Source organism: Ciconia boyciana, chromosome 1, assembly GCF_034638445.1.
Source record: "Ciconia boyciana chromosome 1, ASM3463844v1, whole genome shotgun sequence".
In the NCBI taxonomy this organism is placed as follows: Eukaryota; Metazoa; Chordata; class Aves; order Ciconiiformes; family Ciconiidae; genus Ciconia; species Ciconia boyciana.
Window position 1 is genome coordinate 51,268,516 of NC_132934.1, and position 11,326 is coordinate 51,279,841.

The window sequence follows — 11,326 nt, forward strand, 5'->3', positions numbered from 1 at the left end:
AACAGTTAGTGACTTGAGTCCAGATCACTGAAGGACTCTGTACACTTATCAGTAGAAGATGCTGAGGCCAGATGCATGCCTAAGCAGTTACTCCTTTTTACAGTCCCATTCTAGTTATGCAGGGTCTGAAGCCCAGAATCACCTACCTGTTTCAGATGTGATTATATAAAAATCAGAGCGTTTGCCTAGCATTGTTTCTGCTGAGGGCTCTTGCATGCAATTTTGCTCTGTTTCAGCATACCCCTGGATTCCCAGGAGAGTTTTCTCTCCACCAGGCTCCATTCTAGAGGCTGGGAAGCATTCTTGACCCTTCCCGGGGAAATCTCTATATTTTTTTCTGGAATGACTTATCAGGAGAAAGGAAATGAAGAGGAGCGTGACTGTGCACCTCAGCATTAGGATGTACAGCTCAGAGAGACCCGGATTCCCATCTCCTTCCAGGGCTGCTTCTGTCTTCTTATCCAATGAGTATGTACATGGTCATTTAAATGGATAAAATACAGAGGCAGCGCTGGAAGCAGAGACCAGTCCCCAGAACATCCTTTCCCAAGGGACAGATTTGTTAGATAGTTATTAGATAAGAGCTGGGCCATTGTATCTCTGGCTCCTCAACTGTCTCCTGAACTGCCTGCAGAGTTGTCCTTGCAGGATTAGGCAGCAGCTGATTGAGACTTTTTCAGCACTTTGGATTCAGGTACATCATTTCCATCAAAGTCCCTTTTACATAGCAAAGAGCAAAAGCCAAAAAGTTGGTTTTGTGTTGCATCATGTAAAAATGTATTGAGTGCATAAGGGAGAAGGCTCCCTGAAACTCCCAACAGAGGCTTTTGGTCGTGCACAGGGAAGTCATACTTAGATGGAGAAGGGTCCTTTAGACAAAACCGCAAGGCACTTTAGGCTGCCAGCAGTTCTGAGGAGTCAGCTGGGTACTTTGCAGATCAACCAAAAATGCCTCAGCACTTTTTGCTGCTGCGTCCTGTGTTGGAGCCAAGCTCGCTTGCTCCCCAGCACATGCATTCCAGCTGCATGGAGAGCGGGAGGTCGGTTCCTTGATGCTGATAAAGATTTTCCCATGGCGCAAGACAGCCTAAGAGATGATCTCAGCTCTTTTCATCACCTAGAGACGGTGATGAGAAAGCAAAAGCAAAAAAGAGTCTTCAAGTGATTCAAAGCCCATTTTCACTGGACTTTATCTTGCATCCTCCCACTTGTGCCAAGCGGGACAGAGCTGGGGTCAGTTTATTTTCCATCCCCCTGATTGTTGCAACATCTTCTTGGAGTCTCCTACTTAAAGCTGGAGAGGTCCTGAAGAAAAAGAAATGCAAAAGTGGTGACCAGCTGCCTTTGCCCCATATATAGCTTTGGTATCTGGGTTACTCTCTTTTGTCTGGTACGTATGGGTGATACTGTCTATTTATATCCAGTTCTGTTTCCTGTCCACACTCACCAGCACTGTCATATCTGTGTAGTGGTCTGGAAGCACACATGTACACACAGGCCAGAAGTTGTCAACATCGCCTGTTTTTTTAACTGGGACAGCTAGGATAAAGGCTTAGGGTGGATGAGCTTCCTTGACCAGTGAGAGCTGGAGACAGGGAGAAGCGCGTTCCCTCGTGCTGCAACTTCGAACAGAAGGAGCTGTGGGTCTTCCTCTGGGTCAGTTTCAGCTCCAAAACCAGGGTGGAGAGTGTCCTCCCCACCTCCAGCCCAGCGAAAGGGGGTTTTCATGGTCCCGAGTGCTGTGCCAGCAAGCTGGCCGGCAGTCCCAGGAGAGCAGCTCTGCACCAGGCTGGCGCACACCCCAGCACAAAGCCGTCGGCTCTCCATTCCTCAGGGACTTGGTGGCTTCAGTGTGAGCAGCGAGACTTCAGCCTCTAAATCTCCGCAGCGCACGGCCCTGGCAGTTTGCGGCGTAGACCAAGTCCACAGCTGGACACGGTGTTTCACTCGGTGTGCTTGCTGGAGGTGATGGCACCGCAAATTGCCGTCTCCGGGGAAACCCTCAACACCCTCTGGTCGTGCCCCAAGCCCTGCTTCTTCCCCTTTCCAACTGCAGTCCTCATATCCTTCCTGAAGCATATTTCTAACATAAGCATGTACACCTCCACATGGGATCCACCTAAAGCAAGAAGAGCTTCACAATTTTTGCAAAACTGAGGTCTCGGTATCCTAAATGTACCTTTCAAATGCAACTGCAAGATCTGCATAATTGAAACTTTTGCTCTAATTGTTACCTCCCTCAGGCAGTTCCTGACAAATGGAGATTATAAGTGAGGGTCTATAGCAAACATAACTAAAAAAAGGCATCTTTAATGTTTTCGCAATGTGTTCAAAGCAGCTTGGGTGCTGAGCACAGAAAACTCATTTCCCTTTTACCTGAAATGCCATTATGTTTATTAAATTAAGAGTGGCATTAATCCTAGAACATATCCAAATCTTTTTGTGATTTTGCATTTGTCATAACTAAAAGATCTCACTAAATATTTCTCTATACCTCTAAATAATATTGCCCGTCATGTAATACTTGTCTCAGATTTTCCTCAGTGACTTTGTATCAGAGCTGAAAAAGAGCTATCACAGAAAATAAAATGGGACTAAAATAACAGTCCTTTGTATTAAATTTAACATTTGGCTTCTGTCCCAGAATTTTCCACATCCATATTAGAATCAGATGGCAGCGTAAGATGAAAAGATTTCCTGGATGGATTTTATTCTTATTCTTATTAAAGGGCTGATAACAGGCTGAAGGCAAGATACTTGTAGTAAAAAAATCTGCCTAATATCAAAGGCTGGATGGACAAGCTGACATGTATTATTGTTAGGCCTCCCTGCTTGATCACATTTCAGTATCATAAAATCATTCTGCTAGTGAACATGAAGTATAAAAATTCCAGCATGAGAGCAAAAAGCCCAGGCTGGCAGGTAGCGCTCCTTTGGGCACACTGCTTTATGCTTAGTAGCTGACCATAAGCCAATGCAAGGGTTTAATATCAAAAAGTAGTGTTGGCAACAGCACAGTGTAGCTATATGTATTTTAAATTTTAGTTATTCTCAAATGTTTGTGTTCATGAAAGACACTCCCTCGTCCTGACTTACCTGTGGAGCTGGTATCACATGTGATGTGACAGCGTAGGGCAGCCTCACCAGTATTGCTCAGCCTTCTTCAGGAGGCACGCATCCTCTGCCCTGTCCCCAAACTAGCCACTTGCCCCGGGTTCCTTTGGCAATCTGGAGACAGAAGGATGAAAGGGACTTGAATACTCCTCAGAAAGCAATTTTCCCTTTACTCAAAGCAGCTTTGTATAGTACTTACGTATGACTGGGCTTAAATTGTACAAACATTTGCAAGCTCTGGGTATTCTATGCAAAAACAATTACTTTTGATAAAATGAAGGAGTGGTGCTTTCTAGTGTTGCTGTTCTGCTGCAGTGGAGACTGTGAGCGTGATATTGTAGTTATAAATTAGATTTTGCAAAGCAGCTCTTCTGTAGGGAGTCTGCTGCTTCAGACTGACAGGCTATAATTAGCATTTTCTTGGGGATATTTTTGCTCCGTTTTGACGCAGTATCTTCAGCAACAAAAGTAGAGCAGCAATTGCAGGCTGCATTGACCCTTCATTTCAGCTTGTGATTGCAAAGGGTATCGAAGAGCAAATATGCTTTATAGATATGTTATGCTGCTTTCCTAAATGCACCTTTTTAAAGCAACTGGTATGTGGTTTGAATGTACAGGCAGAGAATCATTTCACCAGCACTGGTGTTTACAGCATCAATGTCAACATCTGAGCTTCTACCCAGCGCTCCTTTTACAGTCAGTGGAGAGAAACGTGCACATTTAGAGGAGTAATTAATCTGATCTATTTTAGACATCTTCTTTCCAGTGAGATGGATTGTATTCTAGAAGAGCCTATTTCTCTCCTTAGCGATAATTAATCCTAGTATAATTAGTTCAGGAGGGGCTATCTGTAGTTAGGTGAGATGGATCCCATAGAGCATGTTTATGAATAGCACTGTATTCTCACTCTGCTATTAACACTGTTTGTATTAATGACTTTTTGTTTTTTAATGATCAGATTACCATAGGGAATATGCAAAGAGATCACTTGCGTTTGTAAGAAATACTTGGTTCAGTCCCTAAGAGATTTTTACCACCGATAATTACAGCTGCCTTAATCCTTCCTGTGAAAGCTGTTTTGGTAGTTGTATTGATCCTGTCCTCCGTGACTCAGGTACCAGTTCAATGCTAACCATCTTCTCAGATGAAGAGTGCTTTCTGGGGCATGTTGGGTTCTGGGGCAATACTAAGGGACATAGGGCAGAAATCTCTGAGAGAACATGGGACTTCCTTGCACTCTCCTGAAAACAGCTTCAGGGAGGCCAGATGAATGTGGCTGTAGCACATACGTGCATGTTTTCAGGAGTGTTACTACAACTGGGATGAGGGATAAGAAAGCAAAATTTGTATTGGGGAACGGTGTGGATGCCCTGTTCATTTGGGTTCACCCAAACCATGCTTATGGGTTCATTCAAATAGAAGAAAAGCCCCCACAGCTGGTCTCCTCAAGACGAGTTTGCCATATATGACAGGGCACAAAGGGTAAGTAGCATCTTAGGAGACAGAAGAATTTCCTGTGAACAGCCCTCAGCAAAAAAATAGAGTAATACCTAGTAACTAAGGAATCAAAGTCGTTTCTGAAGTGTATAAACAGAGTCACAGAATAGGAGTAATAAGGTATTATTGGTCCCCTATCTGTCATTTATCACTATATACTGGTGCAAGCAGATTGATTTTTAGAGGGTGATGGCTGCTGGGAAAGTGTTCCTTGAAAAACTTTCTTGTTTACTCCCCCAAAATCTATAATTACTTTTGGAAGTCTTGGCTTTGGAGTAGAATTCTGATATCTGGATTATTGACACCAAAACCTCAAGGCTCCCTAGTATGGTCCACCGAGCATTAGTTTTCCTTTTATTAATCTTCTGGTTGATTATGTAATTAATTTTTCTAGGTGAGTATGTATTCTGTTTCTTTAATTAATTAATTCTTTCACCTCAGCTTTGCTTATTCCCTCCTTTGTCAAGGTCTTACATTAATATTTGCAGCATTGCCTAGTGACATGTGTTTGCATTTTCTTTTTCTTTTTCTTTTTTTTACAGATGTAACTGAAATTGCACCATGTATTTTGAAGACTTCACCAACAGATCAGCAGCTGAACAAGCTTGCGAGGAGACTGGGACCCGAATGGGAGCATATAGTTCTGTGCCTGGGTTTGTCCCATACTGACATCTATCGATGTAAAGTCAATCACCCTCACAACCTGCAGTCGCAGATCGTAGCTGCGTTTGTCCTGTGGAGACAGCGTTTGGGGAAAAAAGCAACCATGCAAAGTCTGCAAGCCAGTCTGATGGCAGAAGAAGTGGATCCTTCTGTGATACAGTATATGCTTGAGTGAAGCCTTGCTCTTGACTGGGAGCTTTCAAGTACTGCGTTAAATTAAATAAAGAGGATTCACTGAAATGTATGTTGAAGAGCTGACGCCTCAAACTGGAAAAAAATGAGGTTGGGAACTGTGGTTTTATTAAGCTTAAACATTCCAGTTTTCTGTGGCATCTTGTGACTTGTAATTCTTTTCATGCCAGATTAATTTTTAGCAGGCATTAAAAAATGGATCACTCTTTCCTGTTCGCTTTTGTACTATTCCAGTGGGGATATAGGGTGACACTTAAAGTCCTTGAAAGCAGGAGGCCCTGCAGTGAGTTCAGCAAGGTTTCTGGTTTCATTGCGGGAACAACACTTGGTTTAACCTATTTTCTGGACTATATAGGAGCCTTTTTTACTGCTGTTCCGTGCTAGTTCCCTGATATCCCAGCAAGAAATGAGAATAATCACTGTTACTAATTTAACAATTTTACAACAGTTATTGCAGGTGGCTAATTTCACATTTATAAAAGTTTTAGCACATACAGTTCCTTGCTGGGATAGATGGCTGCCACCTTAGTCTGCCTTTGAAACCGGCCCTAAGTGGAAGTAAGGGGAACCTAGTGTGCCTGTGAGGGTTTCTCCCATTATTGTTTAATGGGTGTAGGTTTCTGCAAGGAGACAGGCACCGTGCGCGTACGCCATCTCTTAGCACAGCACGGGTGGGGAGTTCTCAGGGAAGACACGCAGTAGAAAAGTGACCAGAAGGTAGGCAGGAACAGGCAAACAGAGTGAGAAGGGGCCTAAAAAAGGAGACAACTGCTAAGTTGTCCGTGTTTGTCTCTGCTAATAAACTAGGAGACAACCTGGTGCCTGCTGAGTCTTTGTGCTGTGCTCTGGATCCAGGCAATCTTGTTTCACTGAAGTTTTACTCTTAGGTCAAGTGTCCACGGGCACCCTTGTCTGACCACTGCATGCCCAACAGGGCACTGAAGCTTGCAGGTCCTTTCTGGTGCAGATGAACTCCCCAGTGCTCTCCTTCCTGCTTGTGCCATCCACCAGGCTCGTTTGCTTTCTGCACCTAATGGGGGCAGCTTTGACATTCCTGTCCCCAGTTCTTTGCCAGCTGTAATTGTACCACCAGTAATTTGGGCTTTTCTCCACCTTCCCTCCTGTCAAGGCAATTTTCTTCCTGCTGGAAGAAGCCACTGAGGCTTTTGCTGACCAGGTGAGTGGGGATCAGTCCACAGGTTATGTATCCAAAGGCAATGGAAGTGACCAGCTGCTCTCTGAGGCCTGATGATAAGAGGCAGAATACGTTTTAATTCTCCCTGCACAGTTTGCTGTACAGTCAATGAAGAACAAAGTTTGGATGCTGGGTTTCCAGGTCTATTTATGAGCAAGTTACGGTAGACTCTTTCATCTACAGTCGTTGCCAAGTAACTTCCTATCCTACAAGATCTGCCCCGTATAATTTAACAGCTTAACAGCCTTGTCAGAAGTCTTTACTGGGGCAAGAATGAACTTTACTGCATTTTTTTTTAATTCTTTCTATATCCAGATTTTGGAAGACATCTGTGAAATTAGGAAAGACAAAGAGATTTTAAGGAAATCCTGTCTGCCTTGATTTTCAGAAGCATGGGAACAGGAAAAATATCCTGGCAGGATCCCGAAGCAATCTGGTGGTATTTTGGTTTTAATCTTCTGTATACAGTTCTGACTTTCAGTAAATCGTGATCCTGGTATACCTCACTTAGATCTTAACTAATTATATCCTGTTATGCCTACTTACAGAGTTTATCAACAAATCCCAGATAAACAATGTAAATCAATTTAGGCCTTGGGATTTATTTATTTTTCTGTTTCATGGTGCTTTAATGCCAGCATATTCTTTTTTTGGTTGCAAACCATCCTAGAGCAGGTGTACAGACATTTGGCAAATTCATATGAGCACGGCCCAGCGTAGGGAGCGTGATGAGGACTCTGAAGCAATTCTGCCAGTGAGATGGGCAGGAGCATGGTCTGCATTTTAGGGAAGAGGGGCAAAGCAGTGTCCCTGGCAGCAGTTTGGAGGAACCAAAGCTGGAGATGGGGAGCAGGAGAAACTACTGGAAACATGATTTTGAGGAAGAAGCTGGCTCCCAGCAACATAAATGCAATTACCTTATCTTGTTCTGAGCCAGCACAGACCAAGTCTTAACACAGACTGGTCTCCAAGGGAGTCATCCCCAGTTAACCCAGCATGAGCGCAGTGCTGCAGGAAGGCAACCAGTGCGGGCGGTAAAGCAGTGTAATGGGCACACTCACAGGGCCCTGGTGCCTTCTTCTTTGGGTGAACTTTGCTTTTCATGTTCTTCATTTGTAAGACCAATGTCAGGTTATCCATAACTAGTATATTTAGAGTCTTTTCAATGGTTAAGAAAACAGCCTGGAGTAGGTATGAAGTGTCATGCCAAAGAAGCCTTCCTTACAAGTCAGGTATCATTCTGTGTATCTAGTATGGGCCACTGGAAACCTGATGGGTGAGTATCATATCAGGTAATGTCTCCATTTAAATTGGTCTTTAGGTGGGCTAAATTCTGCATCCCAGCAGTGGTACTGAAATTACAGGAGCCACAGCTAGACAAGAAATTTAAAACCTGGCCTCCCATATTGTCGAACAAAGCACTTAATCCATAATTAGTAGTTACCTTCACATTCCCAGGCCCTATATTAATGCTGTAATACTTGAGTTGCAAATATTGAAGGGAGAGGTTTACTTATTTTATGAGATTGTTTCCATTGCTGTTATTTTTAAATTCATGGAAATGTTCCTATTAGACTCTTCAGTTTTATTAAAGCTTGTTTTTGCACCACACAAATGCAGGGACACATTTAACTTGACAGTAGTATTCCTTTAACCCAGTGGATTTTTCCATCCACTTAAAAATATTTTTCTTCCGTATGTAATGCTTTATTTTGCACAAGGATGCAATTAAGACAATTTAATTCTTCAGATGTATAGCAAGGCCTCTTATTCTCTCTTAGGACAGTCAAAAGGTCTTAAAATGTTTATTCTTCTCGGACTAATCTGGGAGCAAATGTTATTTATTTAAATGTCACTTGTAGACAAGCCTGTGACTTGAGTATTGTTCAGGAGCGAGGCAACTCAGTGAGCAAATTTCCCCATCTCTCCCTTCGCCTCAACTCCCTCGCGCCACCAGTTTGGGTGATGACAGGGGCTTGCGCAGGGGCTCCTGTGCTCCCTGCCCACCGTGCCCCCAGGGCTGGTGCACGGGGCAGGCTGACAGCCAGGCGCAGCCCCCAGCAAGGACTCGTCCCTCTTCCATTGCTCATCGCTTGCAGCGAGGCACGTGGCCACTCCAGGCTTCGGGCTAGCACATGGGCTCAGGGGCAAAGGTTAGCCAGCAGCAACTGCTCTCTGATGTGTTTGGGTTTCTTAACAATGTTGAAAAAGCCTTTCTAGTGAAACCGGTATTATTGCTATCTACTTATTTGTGGCAGTGTGTAGGAGCCCTGAGAGAGGAAAGCATAAAGGTGGCCCCTGCTGGACCTTCCACTGAAACAGATGGCTTAACTTCTAGTCCTTGGAAAAAGTAGTCATTGATTTTCTTCCTTGGTCTGTAAAGGAGACTTTGAGATCCCATTTAGCTCTCCTAAGTGGTAAGTAGGCTTTATAAAAGCTGTTTTGTACTCTGCAAGTACAGGTGGACTCTTAGCATAGCAATAGGCAAGGTCTAAGAGCACTACTTCCCACCTGTATAACGCAGCATGGATGATCACAAAGAAGGGATCTCCTCAGGGCAGAACCATGTCAAGGAGGCTCTACGCTGCGTTGAACAGTGGCTGGAGTGTAGAGTAAAATGAAAATGCAGTCATCTTCCATCTGCTTCTCCCAGATGATGTGGGGGAAATTTCCATCTTGAGTCATATGTTATGACAGTCATTGATCTATGGAATAAAACATTTTTCAAAAGGCTGGAAAAATAAACAAAGTCGTATTATATTCAAAGAATATAAAAGGCACGCTCATCTGATGCAAAATGTGGTCATGCTGCCAATTTTGTTTCTTACTGGAAATAAAAACAGTCTCTGAGAGCTAATCTGTTTATAAGCTTCCATATTCTCCATAGCCATAGCCTAATGTCAAGGCATAGTAGAAGTAGAGCTGAAAAGGCAGTTCCTAAAAGTTTTGTGTATTTACGATGCATACTCAAAAGCTTTGTCCAGATTTCACAAAATGAAAAGAATTTTGACTTTCAAGGTGTCTTTCTATCACCCGACAAATAGACCTAAAAATAAATCCAGTGATTTGGCTTTTTTTGGCCTGAATACAGTGTCTTTTTTAACTGATTTCCTGAGAAAAAGGAACATTTGCCGGAAACGGAAATAATCTGTCAAAATATCTTTCCAGATTAAAAAAAGAAGTATGTGTTTTAGCAGAATTCACTTCTGAACCTAGCATTTTAGTTGTGAAACAAGATGAATTGGCAATTTCCCTTTGAAGCTGGCGGGGAGAGCTGAATGATCAGTATAGCTGATAATGGCGCAGGAAGAGTCCCAGCACTCCTGCAGCACTGACTGCATTAAAATGTCTGCACGTGTTACAGATACCATTTCTGACACTGATGTCTGGTCCAAGCCCCAACAGCAAAGAGACAAAAAGTCTCTTATTAACTTCAATGCGCTTTGGATTAGGCCTTCTTTAATTGGAACCTGCTGAAGCGTGGGACTTTTACTACCTCCCTTTGAAAAGCAGTCTTTATGGATTTGGGGCAATAAAAAGGAAAGGGTTTTTTGTGGGTGTAGTAAGCACTCTAGGTTATGGGGTCCTCTTTTCACTGCCTCAAGTGCTACTTTGCACTATTCACTTCAAAGTAAGCGTCATGAGAAAGGAAAAAGAACAGAGGAGTGGAGCCATTCAGCAAGGGATATCGGTATGTTTCCAAAACCGAGATCATTTTGAGTTCTGGAATGTGAATAATCCCCTAAGAGGTGGGATTTGATGGCTCAGGAGATTGTTAATAGATTCATGGAGTTTTCCACCTTGAGATCAAGGATCCAAACCCATATTGACCCAAAAGAAACACAACCTAGTGGCAGTCTGTGCAAAATAAACTACGCATTTTCTTTCTTCTATCTTTAGGACTTTCATTTCTGACCTACGCAGCACCAGCCCTTGCTATCAGACTTAGAAAAGGGCATAGAGGATTGAGTGAGCAAAGTACTTGAACTCTGCCCAGAAAAGGGACAAATTCATTAGACCCTGGGAGGGCAAACTAGGCACCGGGAATTGCCACGGCCAGTGTTAATGTTCACATGGTGTGAACCAGCTTCCTGAGAGGCCACCAGCTTCCTGAGAGGCCGTCACCCAGACCTCCTCCACACCGGCAGCAAGCTCATTCACAGAGAGAGGAGACACGGAGACCTCCTTAACAACTCCTTGCAGCACACGCTCAGAGGCTGTTTTCACTTGCTGGCTAGTTATTACTCTCTTGTGAAGGCTGTCATAGCCCTTCCTGAGGAATGTGTGTCTAGGCATAATATTTAACTGCCCAAAGTCCTGTTTCTGCTTGACAGAGGCTCCTCCATGAACATGCTTAGGGCAGGGTAGGACAACACTTTAGCTGGGAGCACTGCTCAAGTGCTGATCCCACCAGCAATGTTTCTAGTTGAAGACACATTTCCAGAGTCAGAGTTATTTTCTGATTAACGATGCCTTTTTTTTCTTAAATTCAGAGCTGATCCAGCACTTGCTTCCTGATTTGAGTTCTGTGCTGGTAGAGTGAGTTTTGCCCTGTGATCGGGATGCTTGCACTTGGCCATTCCGCAGCTGTAAGTCAGCCTGCCCCATGGCATGCAGCTCAGGCGTGGGCCTCAAAATTAGCCCTTTTGACTTTCAAAATATGCA

The 11,326-nt window shown here is 43.6% G+C and overlaps 1 protein-coding gene across 1 annotated transcript in view; it reads left to right on the forward strand.

Moving 5' to 3' along the window:
* The window catches only part of CRADD (CASP2 and RIPK1 domain containing adaptor with death domain), an 82,641-nt gene extending 76,966 nt beyond the window's left edge, over positions 1-5,675 (forward strand). Inside the window, exon 3 of the mRNA XM_072865292.1 lies at positions 5,154-5,675. Within this exon, the coding sequence (XP_072721393.1) occupies positions 5,154-5,449 (296 nt within the window). The 3' untranslated portion in view covers positions 5,450-5,675. The remainder of the gene's footprint in view (positions 1-5,153) is intronic.
* The last annotated feature ends 5,651 nt before the right edge of the window (positions 5,676-11,326 follow it).